Genomic DNA, 22250 nt, shown 5'->3' on the forward strand with positions numbered 1-22250 from the left:
ACAGAAGTGCTATATTTTATTATTTGTAACCTTGAAAGCCTCATTAACTGCATCTAAACATTTGACGGCTTCATTTTCTGTTTCGCTATCTTTATATTTACGGGATAAGTTGAAAGCTTCTTTGCAATTATTCCTAGCTTCGTTCAGAACACCGTTAAACATTTTTACTGTTCCAAGGTTTACTAGGATCGATGGCAGATTTTCAGTTTCATTCTTCCTTGCTAAATTTAGCGCTCTCTCTAAATAATGCTGAGCAATTGCGAGATCATTTTGCATTGCACTGATTGACCCTAAGTAGCTAAGCAGGGTAGATATCCGCTCTTCGCTGTCACTGCCCTTTTCACTCAGATCAAGCGCCTTCTCATAGCAGAGTTTAGCTTTAGAAAGCATGTCTTGACCAGCCAACAAACGCCCTTCACCTTCGTATGCTAAACTGAGGAGCAGCAGGGTGTCGTTTTCTTTATCGCCTCCCTCAATCTTTTTAGCAAGACGTTCTTTGCTAAAACTTTGCGAGGAAAATAATAATTTGTGTCAAAAAATGTGATTTAAAATTTAAAGCATACTCATATCCATTTTGCGCCTTCGAGAGAAATTCCTGGGCAGCTTTGGGATTTTTGCCGGCAAAACTTTGCTCCGCAAAAATATTTGCAAGTTTTATGCTCATGTGGATGATCTTGTTGTCATTCTCTGGAACACCCGACGACATCAGCCTCTGCATCACTGTCACAAACAGCTTCTCCGCTTTGGCAAATTCACCCCTCTCGACTGCTAGATTTGCCATCAGATCATACGTGTAAGTTATCCCGTCGACCGACATCCTTTCCTGAGCCAGACGAAGTGCCAAGTGCAGCATTTGTTCTGCCTTTTTCAGGTCACCTTGCTAAAATAAAAAAATAATAATTATTTAATTTTTAATTAAATATAAAAGGGGCAAATGTAAAAAATACCTGCATAAGAAGAACAGACCTTTTTAGAGTCATTACAAGCTCATCTTGCTTTTCTTCATTTTTTTCAAGTCCGAAGAATGACAAAACTCCAGAAAGGTATATTATTGCATTCCCTGAGTTGCTATTTCCTGCATTAATTCTGCTGACTCCAGCCACGAGAGAAAAGTATTTTGGTTGGTAAATTTTGCAGGCAAATGTTTTGCAACATTGTGCTCCTGTTGCTGGCAGTGCAAAATAGCGCAATATTTTGACCGTAGAAAAGATTCTAAATATGCCGCTCATTTTGCTATTATTTGCAAGGCAATCTGAAAATATTTATAATTACATCATGCCTAAAATATTTCTCATTCATTGCTTACCTTAATTTCTGTTTTGCTTTTCGTTGTTGACATTTCATTGACATTAGGGCAGGACAGGTACATATGCCACGCCCCCTAAATTGATTTTCCAAAACAGATGATAAGAATAACAAAAGCCTCTTTTCTGCGTCGAGTTGGAGTCTCGAAGTTTTCTGACATCAATTATACGCTCCGGGGGTTAAAATTAAGGAAGAGGATCATGGATGCTGCTGAAAAACCTAAGGAAGATAAGGAAGAACCAGGGACCCCTGCAGGTTTTTTCCTTTTTTACGATTTTGTACAATAACCCAAAATATTTTTTTTTGTAAATCTTCAAAAATGTTTGTTTGGAAATTAGAAATTTGTGCACATAAACATTAATTATTTGGCTATTAATTCTATTCAACTATATTATTTTCAATCTATATTAATGTACTTTTTTTAATTTGTGTATTTATGTATTTTTCATAAAAAATTTTAATTTCAGTTGCCAGTAAATTAGTTCCGGAAAATGCTGACGCCGCTAAGACTGCTTCAAAATCGGAGACCGCCTCGGAAGATGAAACACCCGAAGAGACAAAGGAGGAAGGAACCGAAGGAACTGAGGCTGCTGGCTCTTCAAAAAATTCTGATATTGTTGACTCAATCAGCCACTATTTGAAAGAAAAGCTGCACCTCTCTAGTGACAAACCAGATAAAAAAGTAAATTTTCTAAAGCCGATTTCGTTATTTATATTAATTGATTTTTCTCCAGAAAATTTTGCATGAGAAATCTATCGATGGAATTGTGAAATACATCGAAGAAAGGAAAGTGACAAAAATAGTGACAATGGCTGGTGCTGGAATTTCGACTTGTAAGATTTTTTGCGTTGTCCATGGATTTCCAATTATTTTAATATTTTTCTCTTTTAGCTGCTGGAATTCCTGATTTTCGAAGCCCGGTAACAGGCTTGTACAACAACCTAGCCAAGTACAATTTGCCTCATCCACATGCTATTTTCGAGCTGGACTTCTTTATCGAAAATCCTAAGCCGTTTTTTGTGCTGGCCAAAGAGCTGTACCCAGGATCATTCAAACCCACAATAAGCCACTACTTTGTGAAATTGCTCTGTGATAAAGGCTTGCTCCAGCGGCACTACACGCAAAACATTGATACCCTGGAGAGGGTCTCTGGACTCCCAGGAGAGAAAATCGTCGAGGCCCATGGAACTTTTTACATGTCTCATTGCCTGCAATGTGAGCTGGGGTACGAGCAGGACTGGATGAAAGGTATAAAATAATTTCTATTTATGTGGAAGTTATTTAATTATTCATTTCTAGAACAAATCTTTGCTGATGAGATTCCAAAATGCATCTCTTGTGGAGGGATTGTGAAGCCAGACATTGTATTCTTTGGAGAGAACTTGCCGACGAGATTTTTCCAGTGCTTGGAAAAGGATTTTGATGAGTGTGAGCTCCTAATTATTATGGGCTCCTCTCTAGAAGTTCAACCTTTTGCTTCTCTTATTGACAGGTTGAATAATTCATGTAAATTCAGCCATACAAATATTTAATTTAATTCTTAGAGTTGACAAAAAAGTTCCTCGGCTGCTGATTAACAGAGAAAAGGCTGGCGCGGCCAATCCTTTGATGAGAGCTCTTGGGTTAGGCAGTGCAGGGTTGGACTTTTCGTCTGACAACCATCGAGATGTGGCTTGGCTCGGTGATTGTGATGCCGGCTGTGAGGCTCTTGCTAAAGCTTTAGGATGGGATGTATGTTATTATTTTATACATAAGAAAATCTGTTTACTCTAAATTATTTTTAAAATACAGCACGAGTTGAGGGAATTGTTACAAAACGACCATGAGCGAATTGATAAGGAAGAGGCAGAGAGCAAGCAGAACGCATCCAAAAGAAAATGAAAGTGAATCAATTAAGAAGCAAAAGTCTTAATATACCGCAACATAAATGCAAAATTATTTAATTAACTTTTTCCATTTATTTATGCTCATTTAAATTCTTAATTTCCTATTAGTGCTACTTAAATAAATTGAAATAAATTCTAAAAATATAAAAGTTTTTGTTATAAAAATATTTTTAATGTTGAAATTTGAAATTTATGTATAGAGATCCAATAAAATAAACTTTTCATTATACAAATTGTTAAAATAATTTAGCATTCAATTTATAACTTTTGTTATTACCTTCCTTTGGTGTCAACTTTTATAATAAATAGCTCATAATTGCTCGATACATCTTGTTTTTGGCGCGCAATGATAAAATCTGAGGTTCAATTTTTAATTTTTACTCTGCAAATAAAATTTAAAAAAAAAAAAATTGATAATCACGTTTTACTTCAGGTTTAAGCCATGATTACAGCAAAATGTTATATTTTTTGAAAATTTCATTGTATTTAATGTTATGAAATTAATGTTTTTGCATTTTAGAAAAATATTATGCAAACTTCCTAAACCTGCTGTGCTCCCAATATGCAGTGGTTGAGTGGTCGCGTTAGCGGGTCAACTTATCAAAAGGCTGAGAGGTTTCTAGAACAGCCAATCAGCGAGCCAGAATGGGAGAAATCAATGACGTCACAAGTACGTTAGCTCGGTGTTTTTTTATGCGGACTCGGATTGTTTTCATGGAAGGTCAAGCAATTTTTATCACCATATTCTCTTAACGCAAGCTGCCAGGAGTCCGCGGCACTTCCTTTGACGTGAAGCAGACGCGTTCCTTCTAATTAACGACGCAAAATGAACTGAAATTTCCGGCCCGAGTCCGTGTAGTGGACGCAGAAGTTAGGATGAACTCGAGCAATGCAGACGACGACAGTGACAGCGATTTGGATCCCAGGATCCAGGTAAAAACACCCTTTGTTGAGCTCAATATTGTTCTCGAATTCTAATGATTTACCTTTTCAGACCGAACTTGAAAACCTCAACTCAAAAACGGATGAAATCAATAAATTGGAAATCGATTTGGAAGTGAGTACATAATGTATTAATTTGCATTGCAACGATTTCCTTTATGTATGTATGAGACTACAACTACTGCAAAATCTAATTTGCATAAAGTGATGCGTGTATATTCCACATATGTACATATAATAATAAATTATAATTAAATCATACTGCTAACTGCGTTGTAGCTGGTTGTTATTTATTTATGAATGTTTGGAAAAATTATTTTTTTTTATTTAAATATGTAATCAAAATGTTGATTTCAATTTTTTATTTTTTAGAATGCCAACACTTATTTTCGAAAGTTGCTGAACGAATCCACCGAACGACTGAAAGAACTGGCCAAAAGTAATGGATCGGCTGTCAACAAAGCAAGGCCGTACCATCAAGCTATGTCTGATGCTCAGAAGGCTCAGATTGAATGTCAAAAAGCAGCTATAAATTTTCAACGGGCGTCAGGTAATATTTTCTAGATTATTTTGCAATAATTAATAAAGTGCAGCCTATTTAGCGCTATTTTTCCTTTCCCTCACAGTTTTCTAATTTTCAACTTTCTGAAAGAGACACAATAATAAATGTTTTCTCTGCTGTTCAGAAATCCACCGAGCAGCCAAAGAAACTGTGACTCTAGCCGAGCAGCGATTTATTAGCAAACAAGCAGACTGGACTTTTGATAGTGCCTGGCAAGATATGCTCAACCATGCCACTATGAAGGTATTTTTTTTCAAAGCAAATGGCTAAAATAATTTATATTTTCAACATTTTAGGTTTCTGAAGCTGAAATTCAAAAGGCCTTAGCCGAGAAGGAACACCAAATGAGAGCTGTTGCATTTATTGAGGCTGAAACTAGGGTACTAGTTCAATATAACAATATCTCTAGAGTTAATTATTTTGTTCATACAATTATTAGGTAAAAAAACTGCATTCCGAGTCGCGTTTCTCGATTCTTCGATCTCAATCGTATTTTAATGAAAAAGAGGCCTTTGATAAGAAGCTAAGTGAACAGAAAGCCATGGTCGGGAGACTACAAATCGAAGTGGCCAAAGCCAAGCAAGATTACAAAGCAGCTCTTGGCAGACTTGAAGTCATATCAGATGAAATTCACTTTAGAAGAACCAAAGGTCCTCGTGAGCCTGGAGTTGGAGCAGAGCTTGTCAATGAAATCATTGAGGAAGTTGCTGCTGTAAATGTCAACAAAACTGCCGAGGTCAGTTAAAAATTTATTAAGGATGAATTTGTTTGAACTAATTAATTTTTTTTCCGGTTTTGCAGAATTGTGACAAGATTTTAAAAGCAGAAGCTGCGATGAAACCTCAAGAGTTGATAATGACTCCACAAAACTTACAAGAAAGTTGAAATCAGTAAGTTTATTAGAATTTAGATCAAAAGTGATTCATTGAAGTTTTATAATAATTATCTTAAAATCTTTTGAGAAGTATTTACATTTGTCAGTTTTAATCAAAAGAGATATTTGCTGTTTTACAAAATGAGGCATAGTGTTATTATAAGGAAGTAAATATCTCTAAAAGCTGTTACCGAAAAAGAAAAAGATATATTTAAGACCTTTTATCTTTTCAAGTACAGTAGTTTAATACTTGCATAAAAGTAAGGATTCTATCAAAACCTGTTATTATTGGTTACATTAACCTTTGATAATTAGCTTTCTCTCTGATATTATAGATTTCTGTGTATTGAATTTTTTCTTGCGATTGAAATTAATAATTTACTTACATTAGTTAGTGTGTTTTTCTCTGCTGATTATTTAAGAAGACAAAGATTTTGCTCATCATATGCATTGTGTGCTTTTATTAGAGGCAAACGATAGGCTTATATTATTATACAAAAATATCAGCTTATTTTACAAAGTAAATAATACAGCAGATGTAACAACTATGGAAATGTTGTAGTCGTGAATTAAAAGTAATTTATATTTATAATAATGATCTTATATTATGCTTGAAGTTCAATAAAACCATCTGATTTCTTTAAATTTAAAAAAGGCATTTTGCTATTTAAATCTAAGTCCGTTTTTTAAATTTTACAAACAATACCATTTTTTCTTCTCACACCAGATATTCTGCTAAGCAATTTTGTGTTATAGATATCAATATTATTATATTGGATTTTGAGATCCTAATAAATCCCAATCTTGTGCAATATCAAATTTAATGTCATTATTATTGGGCGGATGCTAATTTCCAATGCAAATATTATTAGAGAAGAGAAGGATTGCTTGTCAGTGCTTTGATTTTTACTTCATCGGGTGATACATCAGTTTCCCTGCATCTTATGACTCAAATGAAGTGTGTGCTTTGGTTACAAGGTCAGATCTTGCTAGGCACGAATAAAATAGTATAATGTCTCAGAATGAGATCATAAAATGGTCAATGCACAAGGAACTGGTGTGTAGGCGATACAATTACCCTATTTTCTTTCGAATAAAAAATATTGAAAAAAAAAACCAGCAAAGGAAAAAGGAAAAACGCCTCTAGATTCTGGCATCACCCGAAAAGGCGAGTTTTGTGGGAACGCTGTGAAAAAAAGTGGAGGCGCGCATTGGAAATCTCTCGCGCCTGACCTTCCCCAACCGATAGCAATTGGGCGCTAGATAAAAGGTGCCGAGCTTCCGTTTGTGTGGCACATGCTTTGTGAATCGGCTGGCGAGGCAACAAGCAGCGTTTTGACACCCGAGAAGAATTGGAAGAACCCTAACCGGGGGTGTAAAGTCAACATCTGCGTCCCAGAAGGCGGCGGCGGCAGCGTGGGCCGATATTAGTGGCTTGCGCACGCAGACCGCGCTGGCACCACCACGCCTCGCACGTTCGAGTTCTCCGCGGCGGCGGCAACTGCTGACGGCCTCGAGGAGATGTGGAAAGACACATCTAACCTCATTTGGACGCTCTCCGTCTCGCGCTGAACATCTCGAAGGCGACTTCGGTCTACACGACGAGTGCGTCGTCCTCACCATGAGTGCGCCGACGGCGTGAAAAATCCAAGTGTCTCGTTTTCGCTTTTCAATTTCATCAATATAAAAAACAGTGACGATGGCGCGGATCTGCAGAGGACAAGACGCCGCTCTTTCGGTGCTGTGCCTTTGTTTATTGCACTTGACGTGTGCCTTCAATGTGGACACGCAGAATTATGTGCTTCATAGAGGTGAAAGAGACTCGATGTTTGGATTTAGTGTGGCGCAGCATCTAGACAGGGGGAAGAGTTGGTAAGTTACATTGAAACCTGATAAATTTTTACAGGAAAATTATTTTTTTGATTTTTTTTTTATTAGTCGTACTAAATTTGATGATTTTAGAAAAAAATCTTAACATTCTTAACTTCCAAGATGTTTAAAATAATAATTTTTACTTTTTCTTGTAGAATACAATGTGTCATTAAATAATTGCACATTTTAATTTACGACATTTAAAATAATATGCAATCGACAGAGTAAAAAATGTACTTGGTACTAACTCATGAAACATTTATATGTGCTGCAAAAAATACATTTTGTCGCGACCATTCCTTTGGAGCAGAGACACGCCGATGACAATTCTGCTGACAAATTGCAGTAATTAAACAATTAAACTATCATGTCAGCAATAAATTCATTGCTCAGCGAATTAATTTCTTATTGTGCACAAGTTTGTTCCACACCAACTTCTGCGCTCGTCGGCGCCTTCTCCAATTATTCCTTATAAAATATTTTTATAAATTCATTGCCGGACGATGCACTTCTTTAAAAAAGAAAAATCGATAAAAGGTTAAATCTTCTGATGTATTAGTTAAATTTGAAAAGGCCAATGTAACGCATGACACCATAATAGGTGACAAAACTGGATCTGTTTTACGCGTCGCGCGCCTGCTCGCTCTCCAGCAAGCCGCTCCGACTCAAAATCCTACACGCCGACAGAGCCGCGCTATTGGATTTTTATGTAAAGCAGTGGCAGGTCGACTGACGCGCCTCTAATCCCCAAATGTCACACTCGATTAGGAGAAAATATCACCGAGACCGGGCTGGATTAATGTCGCGGGTTGAAAAATGGAGTTGAAATTACCCTGCGATGGAGTGATGATTGCTATACATGATGAGAAAAGAGCAACGGAGCTAAAAGGATGAGACGATGGATAAGCTCTCATTGCAAATCTTTCTGTTAAAAGGAAAAGTGTAGCACTTGAAGGCAACATGGGGAAAGAGAAGTAACAAAAACATTACAGATACAAAAACTTCAGTATTATAGCTGCTGAAGTTTATATAGAAATTGTAAATCGTTGTTATAAATGTAATAATAAAATAAATATTATTTTATTAAAATTAAACAATAAAATATCAAAAAATTTTAATTTTAATAATAAACATTCATGAAATATAAAAAACACTCAATAATTTTAATACATATTAGAACATATCGCTAAAAATATCAACATTTAAATATTTTTAGACTGATATATATATTTTTTTTTAATAATTTTGATCTGCTTTAAATTATTGAAAAATTACCAAAACAAATAAAGCAGGTGGTTCATAACGACGTGCATAAAAGGTCGCTCACGGCAAGATCATAAAACATGCGCGGCCCATTATTTTTCAAGCGAATGTCATGTTGCAATATGAACCGATAACAAATTGCAGCCTCTTCATCATCTCACTTGCGACTGTTCTGCGTCAGTCAACATCTCTCGTTGGTCCGACGGACGGTGGACGGGTTGGCGACTTTTCCAGAGCCGGCCAAGCCTGCTTTTGTTCAATTACACGGCGTGCAAAAAGGCATTTTATCAGGTACCAGTACGACTGCCTCGGACGCCGACAGCAATATTTACTAATTTTTTATGATCCACGTAATCTTTTGTTTCAAGAATACATACGCGCGCACACACACCGCTTGCTTATTTATTGCGTCGCTGAACGAGACTGTAGCTCAGGTACTCTTTCTCTCTCTGTGTTTCCTCTACACGATTATACAAAGTTTGAATAAACTGGCTTCAGGGAAATACTCTATACTTTCTGTTCCGGCGGCGCCACAACTCTTAATTATGTTGATTAATGCACGGTTTAAGACGGCGTATCAAATTACGCGCGCAGGTATCACTCAAAACATTAAAGCAGCCGCGAGTGTTTGTCATGAATTATGTAAAACACGCACCATACACTTGCAGTTACCCCGTGGTAATTAGCCAAGGATTGAAACCCAACACAGAATTAATATCTGTTTATATCAAGAATGACTAAATTGGACAAATGTTATTTTTTTTTTTAAGTTATTTTAATTAATAATTTGTATATCTCTATCCACATATGACTGACTTTCTTTATTCAACTTGAAAGTTTATAAATATTCATAAACTTTGGCTTACGGGTTATTCGGTTAAGAAAAATTTTCATTTTTTTATAATAATTTTTATTCAGATTTTGTGTTGACAACTGACAAAAATTGCTTTTTGTAAATAATTTACACATTTATTATTTATTAAGAACCCCTTCTGAAGTAAACATCTTTCATATAATTTTAATTTTTAGATTTAAAATCTGATTTCGAAATTCCAAGACCAATATCAATGAATCATTACTTCTTTTTCCCGGCTAATTTTTTGATAAACTTTGCGATTTCTGCTCCAAAATCTAAGAAAAATTCATCTTCACGTGCACTGTAATTTTTTAAACTCCCTCGCAGTTTTGTCGTCAAGAATAATGCATTTTAAAGTGGTGCATTATTGTGTAGAAGCGGTGAGATTCCACAGCTGAAACGCGCACACGTAACTTGATGAAAATAAAACACACACGTGAGAATTAAGGCAGCGCTCTGAAAATAAATACACATCACTCTCGAAGAAAACAAAAGGAGCTAGGCGCCGGTTGAACGGTTGGTAGGTCGGGTGGAAAGCGTGCACATGCATACATATACGGAGAGAATTAAATAATAGCGAGTGCTCATTTATCTTGCAGAAGGCCACGACACACGATGACTGAATCTTTTCAAGCTGAGACATTCGTACACACACGGGCGGCATCTCGGCCGAGAGTAAAATATATGCACGCCGCTTTTCCCTATAAACGAAAGTGAGTGCGACCGCGGAGCGTCCATATAAGGCACGATTGCCTTCTCAATATAATCGTGTGATTGTGACACGCCGCGTTTTGATACTTTATACGAGCTTCCAAAAACGAAAAATAATAACACTTTTGGGCTGAAAACGTTCCTCTGGTGAAAGACATGAGGCTCAACGTATAATCTCACAGGTAATTGCTTCAGGCCATGTGCAGCGCGAAATCTTTGATAATTAATTAAAAGGTTTTGTGAGAAGTGTAATTTGCAACGATTGCTCTCTGACCATCTGGACACATAGGGGTATATAATTAAAACGAGATTATATCAAAACATATTAATTTTGAAACGGATCGCGGTAGTAATAAATTTCGCATTTTAAAGAAACCAATCGGCAGCAAAGTAATTACCTGAAGGATGGTTATTTTTTACCGCGAACATTCACATTTGGCAAAAAAATCTTAATTAAAATGCCCATTTACAATCTTATGCCCAGCGTTTAAGACGGATTTCATCAAGTTACTGAATAATAAACCTCACCTCTCTCCACCTTAATTCATCTCTCTGACTGAATTTCAATCAGATCAATACGCCGTACATATAAGAGACGACTTTTTTTATAAAACGACCCCTTTTCGCTTTGCAAGCTTCTATAAAAGGAGATATTTATAAAAGGTGTTTTGTTATAAACTTGCGGTCATTAAAAGATAAAGTTAATAGGATTTCAATACAATTTTTATCGGTTTATTTTGTAACTAAGCCAATTTTGTTATTAAAATTGGATTTTTCAGTTTTATAATTCCCGCACGGAAAATTTATTTTTAGATTTCATTAATTCTTTTCCGTCGCGTGTAATCAGAATCATTTGACGGGTATATGTTTGATAAATTTAGTCAAAGGGTAAACACGGCGAACAACAAATTGTGTGTTGTACGTCCTTTATCAAATTAGTCATGCGCCAACGACGCCAGAGACGGCTTGAAAAATATAGGGACGAAAGTCTTATGAGAGTGTCTTCGCGACGAGAAAATAATAAGATAAAGAGCCGGGCTAATTTTAGATGCCACTCTTGACAGTTGCTGCATGAGCATGGGTCTAAAAGGCGCTACCCCTTTTCCTCCACTGCATCACATGCTTTTTAATTACATTGTTTATGCGCTGTCAAAAGTTCTGGAGATAATCTGCCGAGATGTTTCTCCTCCAAAGAGAGCCAGAGATCAGTCCGCCCGATATTAACAGTAGCTGTCGTGCTCACGGGAAGTGGAGCTCCCGCAATGACCTCAAGCATTTTTTTGTCTTTGAACTCTCGATCGGAAGCCTCCGAGATGATTTTTAAATTAATTAAGGCAATTTTCAGTTTTAAATAAAAATTTAAAATGCTAAAGAATTAAAATTATATCGTCTATTGGACCTGAAGAGAAAGAAAATTTATTTTAAGAATTATATTTTATCTCTACAGGAGTTTAAGAGAGAAAAATGATCTAATATCTTTCCTGAAGATTTATTTGGTTCATAAATTCTGGCAACATTAATGTGATGATTAAGTTAATTAGTTTCCCTTGTGTTGAGCAGCAACAAGATATTTGAGAGAGATGAGCTTTGTTGCTCCTCCACATCATCGGGTCGCGTTTTCAATTTATCAGCCAGCAGCTCACAACTGGACAAAAAAGTTGTCCAAACAACAAAAGCAGCGGGCAAAGAGATCTGCTTGTGGCTTTTCAAGAGAGAATAAAAACGGTACCACATAAGTCATTAAACCGTGTGTGCGTATTTTATTGAAAAGTTTACATTGGCCGGGATCATCTGTCCTGTGACAGATCGAGTGTCTCTTGTGCTGATCTCTCTCCACAAACGAGTGCCTGAATTAAAAGTTAGCCTGATTCGGTCATTGCACTGAAGGTACTAATTTGTGGAGAAAAGAGCTTTTAACACAAAAATTTCTCTCTTTATTCTGAAAAAAAAATCACTGGAGTCGCAGAGAAGAAGGACGAGTATTCTTTGCGAAATTCATTCACAAACTTAAATCAACCCGCCGGGACAGACGCATTTCTGCGAAAAAGATTTTTTTTCTTTCTCGTACATTCACTTGCAGTTTTTTCCGTCTCTCGAGAGTCCACTTCAAATAACAGCCGGATTATTTCGCGCGCCTTTGTTCTTTGTCTTTGGGCTGCTATTCAAATATTATTATCAGTTGCGCCGCTCTCGCGCAGGAAGAAAAATGAGCGCGGCCGCTTTTTTATTTGCCAGTGACATCGAGCGCCGTTGCCGACGCGCCGCTGAATTTTTTTCTCTTTTGCAACTTGCGAATAATAATATAAGGACAAAATCCAGGTAGTAAAATACGATCTGCGACGGCCGCGCATCATTACATTTCATTAATTATTCATTAGTCTCCTGAATATATATGATTAAATTTTCGTTCATTATTATTCCTTTGTTTCGTCGCCTTGTTTATTCATTACAGACACACACACACTCGCGATTCTTATTCTTCGCTCACTTGAATATTATTGGGAGAGAATGCTGCGTGGCTCTTTTGCACATTCTCCACTGCGGCCCTCGTACATTGCGCTGCTTGTTTGTTTATTTATGCACATCTCTGCGGCGCGGCATTCGGGTCGCTCGTATTTTATCCCAACTGGCATTTAACAAATTTATGCTTAATTTTTGTGCAGGAACTCGTATGCTGAAAAAATAAGCACAGACTCCCACTCTTTTCATGTGCGCCACCGACTTGTACCGCATTATTTATTTTAACCCTCGCGAATAAAAAAAAATGGGCTTTAAAAATTAGGAGGAGAAATATTGCCAACTTGCATTGCAGGTTGCATAATCTGTCCGAACGCTCAGCAATTTTGCTTGTTTATGTTTGAACATGACCATTGAAGTGGAAGACCGATTTCACAATGATCGTACTTGGCATATTGTGCAGCCGCAACAGGAAAGGACATTCGTATTTTGTATAAAGTGCAGCGTTTATGTGCAACGAATTTTTACCTCAGTCTCTTAACAAAACACAAATGGTCATCTTTTTATATGGCCTTTTGTGTTTTCTCTGCTCCACCTGCTTGCAATTTGTTCATCGGCGCTGGAAGTGGCAAAATATGCATGAATGATTGAATAATTTTAATTTTAGAGATATGACCAGAATTGATAATTAAGTTTTTCAATTTTAAATTTTTTATTGAACTAGCTGTTATTTGAATATTGATTTTGGATTTTTCTCAAAAAAATTGAATGTTACTACAACATTCACTTAAAATTTATAATAAAATCAAATTTAGACATTTCTTTTTTCTGTGCACATCATCTTAATTCGAAAATATATTTTGTTTCTATTTTACAAATACGTTTTGCGGTAGAGCTGAACAGATTGACAAATTCAGTCGCCCTGCTCCCCACACAAACGAATTTGGCCAAGACTACAGAAACAGATGTGTATATCTGAGAGTTTATTTACTTTCCAGCGGCGCGACAAAGAGCGATTTGGCCGCCGCTTCGCGAGAGAGATGCATTTTTCCGTCGACGCGGTGTGGCAATTCAATAACAAAACAATAATGGCCATTTCAGCTTCATTTCCAGCGTTCATAACCGGCCGAGAAAATCCCACACAAGAGTGACGTGCGAGTCACGTGGGCCGCGGAACAGGAGCGAGTCCAAATAAGGCGACTATACATGTAATCTACTCCTTCGCACATTCGCTCGCAGCCGCGCTGCCTTTTGTACTCTCTCGACGACGGTAATAAATGCAAGCACATGGTTATTTCCATCGCTGTTAAATGCAGAAAACGGCTCTCTGATGCAGCCGCAGAGTGTTTGCTCTATTTTGAAATCCTTTGAGGAAAGCGCAGCGAGCGACGACAGTCAATTTAGAAAATTGATAAATTTGAATTTTAAATTTTGATGTTGAATGATGATTGATTTGAGAGTTAAATGTTAAAATAGTGCTTCCTTTTACAAATCTAACATGAAAGCAGGAATTTTTTGCATGATCTTTTTATTATAAAAACCTTTAAATTTAGGTATTAAAATAAGGAAGTTTTAAATAATTTCAATAAATATTTAGTTTTAATTTAACTTTATTGATTATGATTTACCATAAGGTAATCCCTGACTTAACTAGATACATCATCAAAATATTTAAGAATTATTAATGAAATCTGCAGCAAAATTTGATAGGAAAAAATGCACAAAAATGGCTTAAAAAAAATGATTTAAAAAAATACTAAAATGTCTTTAATACTTAAAATCGAAAAAGAATTCAATTTTATTTAACTTAATATTTTTTTATCAGACAGTAAAAATATTTTTAAGAAAATTGTGTAAACAAAAAGGAATTAAATTATTTAAAGAAGAATATTAACAGTTTCTCTTTGCATGTTTTCACTGGCAGCTAATTTACTATGCACAGAGCTTATAAGGGCAGTCCCAGCAATAACATAATGCTCCATAATATAGCACAATACATTATCTCATTGTCAGTGCAGCTCATTGTGTTTCGCCGCAAATTCCCCTGGTCGCCGGCGGGCGGACGTAATAGATTGTTATTGAATTATTGCGTGCGGCTTTTGCGAACAAGTACGATATACACAAAAGATTGAGAGCTGCATTTTGTATTTTCATTGAATCGGCACATGCACTTGGCGTGTTATTACTCTTTAACAGCAAATTTTCCGTCTCGGTTGTTCCTTTGTTCGAATTATAAAATGCACTGCCGCCTCTGCAAGCATCATCGGCAGGTGTAGGAAAAGGCCCTTCTTTGGTGCGCGCACTTTGGCCTGAAACGAGCCGAGGCGCCCACGCCCATGTGTGGTTCAATGACCACATCGATTTTTCTTGGCCGCTGATAAATGATTTCAGGAAATCGGCCTGTTTGCCGAGCGCAAATTGAGATTTATGAAGCGTTGCAAGTGTTCAAATTCCCTCAATTGCCAACATAATGCCAATTCATGCTTTTGGCTGGTGCTCATTTTAAGACTTTCTTGGCCAGAAAATTTAGATACTTAAGAATTCAGATTAACTTGAATTTTTATTTTATTTTATGGAAATTCTCCTTGAAGAAATCAGCACTCATAAGGAGACAATATGAAAGTGAAAAAAAACTTTTCTTAGTCAAAAAGTTTGAAAAAGACATTTTTTAACAAGGACAAAGCCCGTTTTCTTAATTCAATTCCAAGAAATTTTCCCTTTTCAGTAATATTGAAATGTGATCATTATTACTATTTTTTACTCTATACGTTTTCCTTTAAGAGAATGGGACAATGAGACATTTTTCACAGCGCTCATTTGAATACGTTTATCGGTTTTAGCAGACAATAATCTGGCACCACACATTTATTCCGAGACCTTTGCTCTCTCTGCGGAGAGTAAATTAAGTGCAACTTCAAACGCCTATTTAAAAATTCCGCGTCTCCCTTTTGGCGAAATTTATCCTGCTTATTCTTTCTTGGGTGCTGTCGTCACCTCTTGTCCCTGCAGAAACAAAGAGACCTTTTCTCGGTCCCCTCGTCTTTCGATGAAAATCAAGTTCGTCTATCAAAATTTATTAACACATTGTCATGCAAATTAATCCAACGGCGCGACGAGCATTTTTGTTCGCCGCTACTTTTTCTTGTCGCGACGACGGCGGCGGCTCTTTAAATTCCGTGTGATCTTTTTTTACCAACTTTTGCTACTTCCTTTTTTCCTTGCTAAACATTTTTGTCTTTCGTGAGGCTATTTTAAGCCATTCATCAGCGGGAAGAGTAAAAACTCAAAAGGGGAAAGCAAAGGCAATTCTAATATATTTCGCGCTTATACCAAAATGCAAAATATTCGCGAGCGGTTTTTTTTGTGGCGTTCCTAGAATTGTTTTATCTGACGCAGCGTATCTTTCCTCAAACGATCCGTGGTGATTTTAGTGATTCAGATGTAGAACATGCACGGTTCTAGGACTGCATGAATATTTCATAAGAAGTGTCGAAATAGCTTTGCTGAATTAATTTGATAATTTTTATTGCCAAAAAGTTTTACGAGTTTTGAGAATGGAATTTTTTGAGGAAAAGAATGCGGCTTTTATACTTGCAGATGTTTTTATAATGACATTTAAGGAGCACTTCAAGAAATCTTATCTAATTTTTCCTTTTAAAGCATTAATGCCTCCTTAAAACTTTAATATTTTTTTTTTTTTTTTTTTTTTTAAATGCATATCTAGAAGTAAATATTATGCAGAGAATGAAAATTTATAAACATGCAGCAATAACAGTTAAAAAATTTAAAAAAATCACTGAAGCAAAACATTGTTTTTCTTGTCCTCCTTTTGAACAAAAAAACATGATATTAACTGAAAATCAGTTCAATATTTCTTCCAGTTAAAAAATATTAGGCGAGCAAATGCCAACTGAAATGCTTTTGGCTATTCAACAACTGCTTTCTCTATCATGGAAGGATTAAAATTGATCTACTTCCAATGAGTTAGTGACAGAGACAAATTTTAACAAAGCCCATAATCCAATCTCGGGAGAGAAGAATACCAATATAATAAATCTTACATGCAGTCCACTGCCGCGACCGAAGCAGATGTAATTTCTCATAGCAATGAAATTCCTGCGAGTGCTTGAAAAGCACGCGTGTATTATCTCTCATTCCTACATGACCAGCAAGTCATTAGTTATAAGCTGTCATGTCTTTTGTAATTGACCCGTGCGCACCTCCTCTCCAGTAATACAAAATTATTCGCTTCCTTTCATACACCACGCGTTGTCAATCGCCGATGGCCAAGTTGACAGCAAACGCATATAAAAAGGGGATATTCATATTCATCTCACTTATTCATATTCTCTCGCAGAGTTTTTTCCCGTTGAGTGATAAGGTCAGCGAGGAGGGAAGAGAAGCGCAAAAGCGGTCGACGTGCTGTCGTCTGCGGCCACAGGCACATTATTTATTAAATGCTCAAGTTGCGATTGCAATACAATGCCCGTCCCAAATTCTCAGCGCAGAATTGGGCGGACAAAGAGGCAGAAAAATGGCAAAGAGTGATGGTCACGATATTCCGATTCTTCCTTTTGCACTTTCATATTTATTAAAAGAGACCACCCTTGGTTTCATAAATGAAGACGTTGAACTTCGTTTTGGTGGTCCCGTTCAGGGCTTGTTGACAGTATCACGAAGTGGTTTTCTATTGAGATTTATTGAGCGTTACCACTTAAAAAGGCCATTCACTTAAACGCCACGCTGTTAAATTGGGATCGACTCCCACAAGTTTCAAAGTTTTTTAACATCCAATATATTTATTTATTTGAAAATTTCATTCATACAATTTTGAAAATTTTAATCGAGGAAAATGGGCATTTGAATGGCTCGTTAAATATGTAAATGCCTTTGGTGGCACCTCCTTCTCAAAACAAATATCAATCCACCCATCGATAACGGGGCATTGTTTCTCGCTTATTTGATTCCAGAATCGCCGTCGCGCTTTGTTGATTTTCGAAGAGCATAGGGAACATAAGAGAGAAATGAAATACGCATACTCTCTCCACACGTTACTCACTCACCAAACTCTCTTTCTCTGTGTCATGGGCCCAAACTTCATTAGAATATACACAGCAGAGAGAGACGCACGCCCTGTACAAATAAATGATTTGCGGTTTATTGTGTGACACAAGGTCGCCGGTGAACATTCATGCGTGAATTTTCAGGCAGCACAATGACGCAGGTCTTAATGAGATACACAATTGAAATTAGTCGCGGTTCAAAATTATGAATAAAAAACATCAGATTATAAAAGCATTTGAGAGCCCAAAGTTTTGAAAGTTTTTTACCTCAACTTCTATTTTTATAAATACTATGTTGTTGACGTGGGAGACGATTTTTCATCTTGTTTTGACTTCAAGCCCAGAAAAAGAGCCCTCTCTGAATTAAGTTCTCTATTGTTTCAGGTTGCTTGTTGGAGCCCCTGCGGCGCGGACGCCCCAGCCAGGAGTTAATCGAGGGGGTTCTGTGTTCCGTTGTGAGATTTCTCGCGACGACTCCTGCTTTGAGATTCCTTTTGACAGAAAAGGTACATGCAATTTCACAATTTTTTCAAGTTCTCTAAATCGCTGAAAGTTCTGTTTTTAATTTAACAGTTGTTTTCTTAAAAATTTTCCATATTTTAGGCTTCTTAAAATTTAAAAAATATGTAGATTTTTTAGCGTTTACTGTAAGTGTCAGACTGCTGACAGCTGTTTGCATAAATCTTGTTCGCAGGAAACAATATCGACCAGACGAACTCGCAAATAGACAGCAAGAGCGGTCAGTGGTTTGGAGCCACCGTCAAGAGCTCGGGCACCAATGGAATAGTTCTGGTAAGTTTGGCCAAATGGTGAAGCCTCATGCATGCATGCGAGAGTCAATGGGCGCGCGCGTGTTCGCTCGCGTAATTGGAGCGGTTGCACACAAATTGGATCTAATTAATTTGGTGCGGGTCCCTAATGGACTGCAGTTATCGGCGCGTTGGGCTGTTCAAACACACAAGCTCCGGTTGATTTATTTTTGATAAATACTAATTATAGAGATGTCAGCAGTTGATGAAGATATTAATTGAAGGCTCTTCAGAGGGGTCAACAATGAACCATGGGTAGTATTTTAATTGTGGAAAGGTCTGAAGTTGATTAAAAACTCTAAGAAGAAAAAATTACAATTTTTTTAGTATAATTTTATTTTATTACAAAGTTTATTTTTATTTTTGGGTTTTATTGTTATTTTCAGGACGCTTTTTTTTATTTAATTCAAAACATCCACAAATTTTGCGCGAAACCACACACAGTATCCGCTGCTACACCGCGTCGCCACCAAAACGTGGGATGACACAGACAGTGGTTCCGAGCGATAACTTTACGCATCATTTAGCGGAATCAGTGATCACCCGTCCTGTATTAATAGCAGGCACACACACGCCCAGCTCAAGAGTTGCAGGGGCATCAGCCCCGTGCTCCATTTATCGTTTTGGTGCATCCAGCGTGCGCGATTAACGAAGGAGCAGCCCGCGCTGGTTGGCACCGTCGAAAATGCATAATTCGGTGCGAGAGAGCGGCGACGAGAAGCAGGAGAGCGACTCTCGCTGCGGAGAGGCGTCGGTGCCTATTTTCGGCGCTACCGGCCCAAAATAGCGGACCGATGGATGGGTGTGCGCGAGTGAGTGAGTGAGTCTGCACCGCAGCACACCAACGCGCTCCTCGTCGGCCGCGTCTCTCGTCGTCTCCCACACAAATAAAAAAGACACTCATCTCTCCCTTTTCGTCCATGCCAATATATGTTCCCTTCTCGCTGCCCCGATGAGTGTTTCCTAATGAGAGATTTATTTCCCGTGAGCTCTGGAAGAAACATTGACTCATTACTAAGCGTTGTGCGAGCAGGAAAACTCTAAAATAAATAATATGTTAAATTTGCATATTTTCAGAACAGGTGTGATTCATTTTTTCAATGAATCATTTTTAAATAAGGTGGAATTTGCGGCAGATCTTTATTTATGGTGCTAATCTTTCATGGAAAAAAACGAGTGATTACGTAAACCACTACTTCTGGTTTTGGTTGTTTTAATTACTGACGTCTTGAGAAATGGAAATATGCGTCATTTCTATTTAATTCACTGTCCAAGAGAGGTATCCGTTTCGGCGGTTTTGGTTGTTTTGCAAATGTAGTGATAGTAACTTGATGCTGTGGTTGAAACGTAAAGAATTGTGGCTAGCTGAGTTTGGCAGAACGATACACTTTTGCAGATGAACTAATTTATCAACCAATTTATTTTTTACCTTGCAAATTTTACTGTATTAATTTTACTCTAAGAAAATATATTGTTTATTAATTTTATGAGGGTGTTCTATTTGTGCATTTTTATTACTTCATAATAATATGATTCACTCACCTGTTTAGCATCCAACAATGAGACAAGTTTCAAGTATAGGATTGACAAAAGAACGTGATGTCAAATTCATAAACAAAATTCTCCCACTCACTATCATTTGAAAGACGCAGACAAGAATTAAATTGCCCTTTCAAGTGTGCATTATTCTGATTGAGTTGGCTCATCGTTCCAACAAGTTGCCAAACAAGGTCACGGATGGTCAAAAGTATAGGCCCAATTATGTCACAGTAATTGTGGTGTACCAAGCCATTGTTTTCTACACTCAACTCGCACAAAGCAGAGAGTCTAAGATTACAAAGGAGCGCACTGCAGAGAGGGAAAGCAGCAGTGAACCGAAAGATTGATTCGGTCTCTCAATGTAACGAGATACTATTATTTAAATCCGCATAATAAATTTACCCTGATGCCAATGTGAACAACTGTGTCACAGTCAAAGAGACAACTAAACATATGTGTACAATGTAAGTACAAACCGCAATAGACGTTTGATCTAAAATCTAAAAAGGTTTTGAAAGTCGTTTTGAAATTTAAAAATATATTTTTGATATATTTTTCAAAGTAATCTCATACAGCTTCTATTCCAGTCCAAGCAAAAACACGCGTGGGAATTATATAAGAACTCCAATTTAGTCTCGGCGTTTTATATTGATTTTCAATTATGCCGAAAGTTCCCTTTGTGCAATAAACCTTTAATATCAAATAGTGGCCTTTAAGGGCGTGGTCTATTAGACTCTTTGATGCGGGCTCGTTCAAATTGTCGGTGCACATTCGAGGGAGAGTGTATTATACAAAATATAGAGGGGGCCGTAGCGCACAGCATTAATTGTGTTTTGTACGTGATGCGCCGAGAGCACGATTTAGCTTTTTATTATTTGTGGCAGCGTCCAATTTGCATGTTGATTTACTTTATGGTGATTTCGCCTAGAAACGAGCACACGCCTTTCAAGAGTGAATTTGCACCTTGTTTACAAATTGTGTGTGAAACCGCCGAGTGCGTGCCTTTGTTCTTTTCATATTTGAGAAGATCCGAGCATAGCGTTTTTATAGATGTGGTGAAATTTATTGATCATTACCTTTATATGGAAATTGCTTCATTCAGGGGCTGCTCTTGATGGGTCGTAAAAAGAGCTCTTTAATTGAACTCGACGCTCCAACTCAGTGATTTTATCGCTCACGGTTGACGTCTGATTTTGCTCAAGCTTGACGCATTTATTTCTAAAAGTAAAAGCAATAACTTGGAGCCGGGATTAATGATTTTAACTCATTAATATTTAAAAAAAAAATAATAATAATAAATAAATAATATTAATAATTAGTTACTACTTTGATATCTAGATATTCAAATTAAGATTGACAAAAAAATGAATAAAATTATTTAAATTGAATAAATAATAATTTAAAATATTTAATTTCTTATTACTAAAAAATATTTATATTTTATTAACTAAATTAAAAAACAATTTTTTTACATACTTTAAAAAAGAATTCTTCCAAAAACCTAGTGTTTATTTAGGTTTATTTAAATATTGAACAATTTTTTATGTTTTAAATATTCCTCTTATATCCCTCATGCCTGTCATTTTCATTTATCATTTATTTTTCGTGTCTATTATCTCCAGAACTTATAAAGGCAGTGGCAGATCATTCTGACTGCGCCCCCATTGTTCTCCAACAGACGCACATCCCTCTCCATCCCATGATCCTTTCATCAGCAGCGCACAATCGTTTCGGCGGCGATAATTACCATCAGAGCCGTCAGATTTGTTTCTTACCGAACAATATCCAGCCACTTTGCTCCTTCTTTCGCGGCCCTAATCTAGAGGCCAAGACACTCTATGGCATTATTATCGTCATAAATTTTTGAACTCTGCACACGGTCCCAGCAGCAGTCGCTTTTTGTTTCCAACAGTCATTCATTATAATAATATTACCCATTGTCGGCACCGCAACTCTCCACCATTTGTATTAATTTAGACGCCTTTCGAATTTCGAAGTCATTGCGGGTAATGATTGCGATCGGCGTCTTGAAATTAGTATATTTCAAACCGCAGGCTGTATAATTTTGAGACCTCTTTATTTTTGGTGCATGCGGATTTATCGAGTTGCA

General features: G+C 37.0%; 4 protein-coding genes across 6 annotated transcripts in view; 3 read left to right on the forward strand and 1 right to left on the reverse strand.

Moving 5' to 3' along the window:
- Position 1: 1 nt before the first annotated feature.
- LOC132198462 (tetratricopeptide repeat protein 19 homolog, mitochondrial) lies at positions 2-1392 on the reverse strand. Of its 2 annotated transcripts, XM_059622537.1 has the most exons (4): positions 1307-1392; positions 948-1252; positions 564-880; positions 2-505 (listed from the first exon to the last, which is right to left on the reverse strand). In XM_059622537.1, the coding sequence occupies exons 2-4, from the start codon at positions 1227-1229 to the stop codon at positions 10-12; spliced, it is 1095 nt and encodes a 364-aa protein (XP_059478520.1). In that variant the 5' UTR covers positions 1230-1252; positions 1307-1392; the 3' UTR covers positions 2-9. The 2 variants fall into 2 exon arrangements, with proteins under 2 accessions (XP_059478520.1, XP_059478521.1); XM_059622538.1 differs by lacking the exon at positions 1307-1392 and having other exon boundaries at positions 967-1104.
- Positions 1381-3572, forward strand: LOC132198461 (NAD-dependent protein deacetylase sirtuin-2). The gene is made up of 7 exons (XM_059622535.1): positions 1381-1560; positions 1773-1987; positions 2040-2139; positions 2198-2554; positions 2606-2798; positions 2851-3037; positions 3098-3572. Exons 1-7 carry the CDS (start codon positions 1404-1406, stop codon positions 3185-3187), a joined length of 1299 nt encoding a protein of 432 aa, XP_059478518.1. The 5' UTR covers positions 1381-1403; the 3' UTR covers positions 3188-3572.
- A 298-nt stretch (positions 3573-3870) lies between these two features.
- On the forward strand, positions 3871-6224 carry LOC132198390 (SH3 domain-binding protein 5 homolog). The gene is made up of 7 exons (XM_059622406.1): positions 3871-4125; positions 4187-4249; positions 4507-4684; positions 4821-4939; positions 4993-5076; positions 5136-5432; positions 5498-6224. The coding sequence occupies exons 1-7, from the start codon at positions 4069-4071 to the stop codon at positions 5579-5581; spliced, it is 882 nt and encodes a 293-aa protein (XP_059478389.1). The 5' UTR covers positions 3871-4068; the 3' UTR covers positions 5582-6224.
- An 837-nt stretch (positions 6225-7061) lies between these two features.
- LOC132198389 (integrin alpha-PS2) overlaps positions 7062-22250 on the forward strand; it is a 43253-nt gene continuing 28064 nt past the window's right edge. Inside the window, exons 1-3 of one of the 2 annotated variants that reach the window (XM_059622404.1) lie at positions 7062-7442; positions 18177-18298; positions 18487-18584. In XM_059622404.1, the coding sequence (XP_059478387.1) occupies positions 7270-7442; positions 18177-18298; positions 18487-18584 (393 nt within the window). In that variant the 5' untranslated portion in view covers positions 7062-7269. The remainder of the gene's footprint in view (positions 7443-18176; positions 18299-18486; positions 18585-22250) is intronic. The other variant, XM_059622405.1, reaches the window with a different exon arrangement.

Source organism: Neocloeon triangulifer, unplaced genomic scaffold (assembly GCF_031216515.1).
Source record: "Neocloeon triangulifer isolate White Clay Creek 2 clone unplaced genomic scaffold, ASM3121651v1 ptg000012l, whole genome shotgun sequence".
Taxonomy (NCBI): Eukaryota; Metazoa; Arthropoda; class Insecta; order Ephemeroptera; family Baetidae; genus Neocloeon; species Neocloeon triangulifer.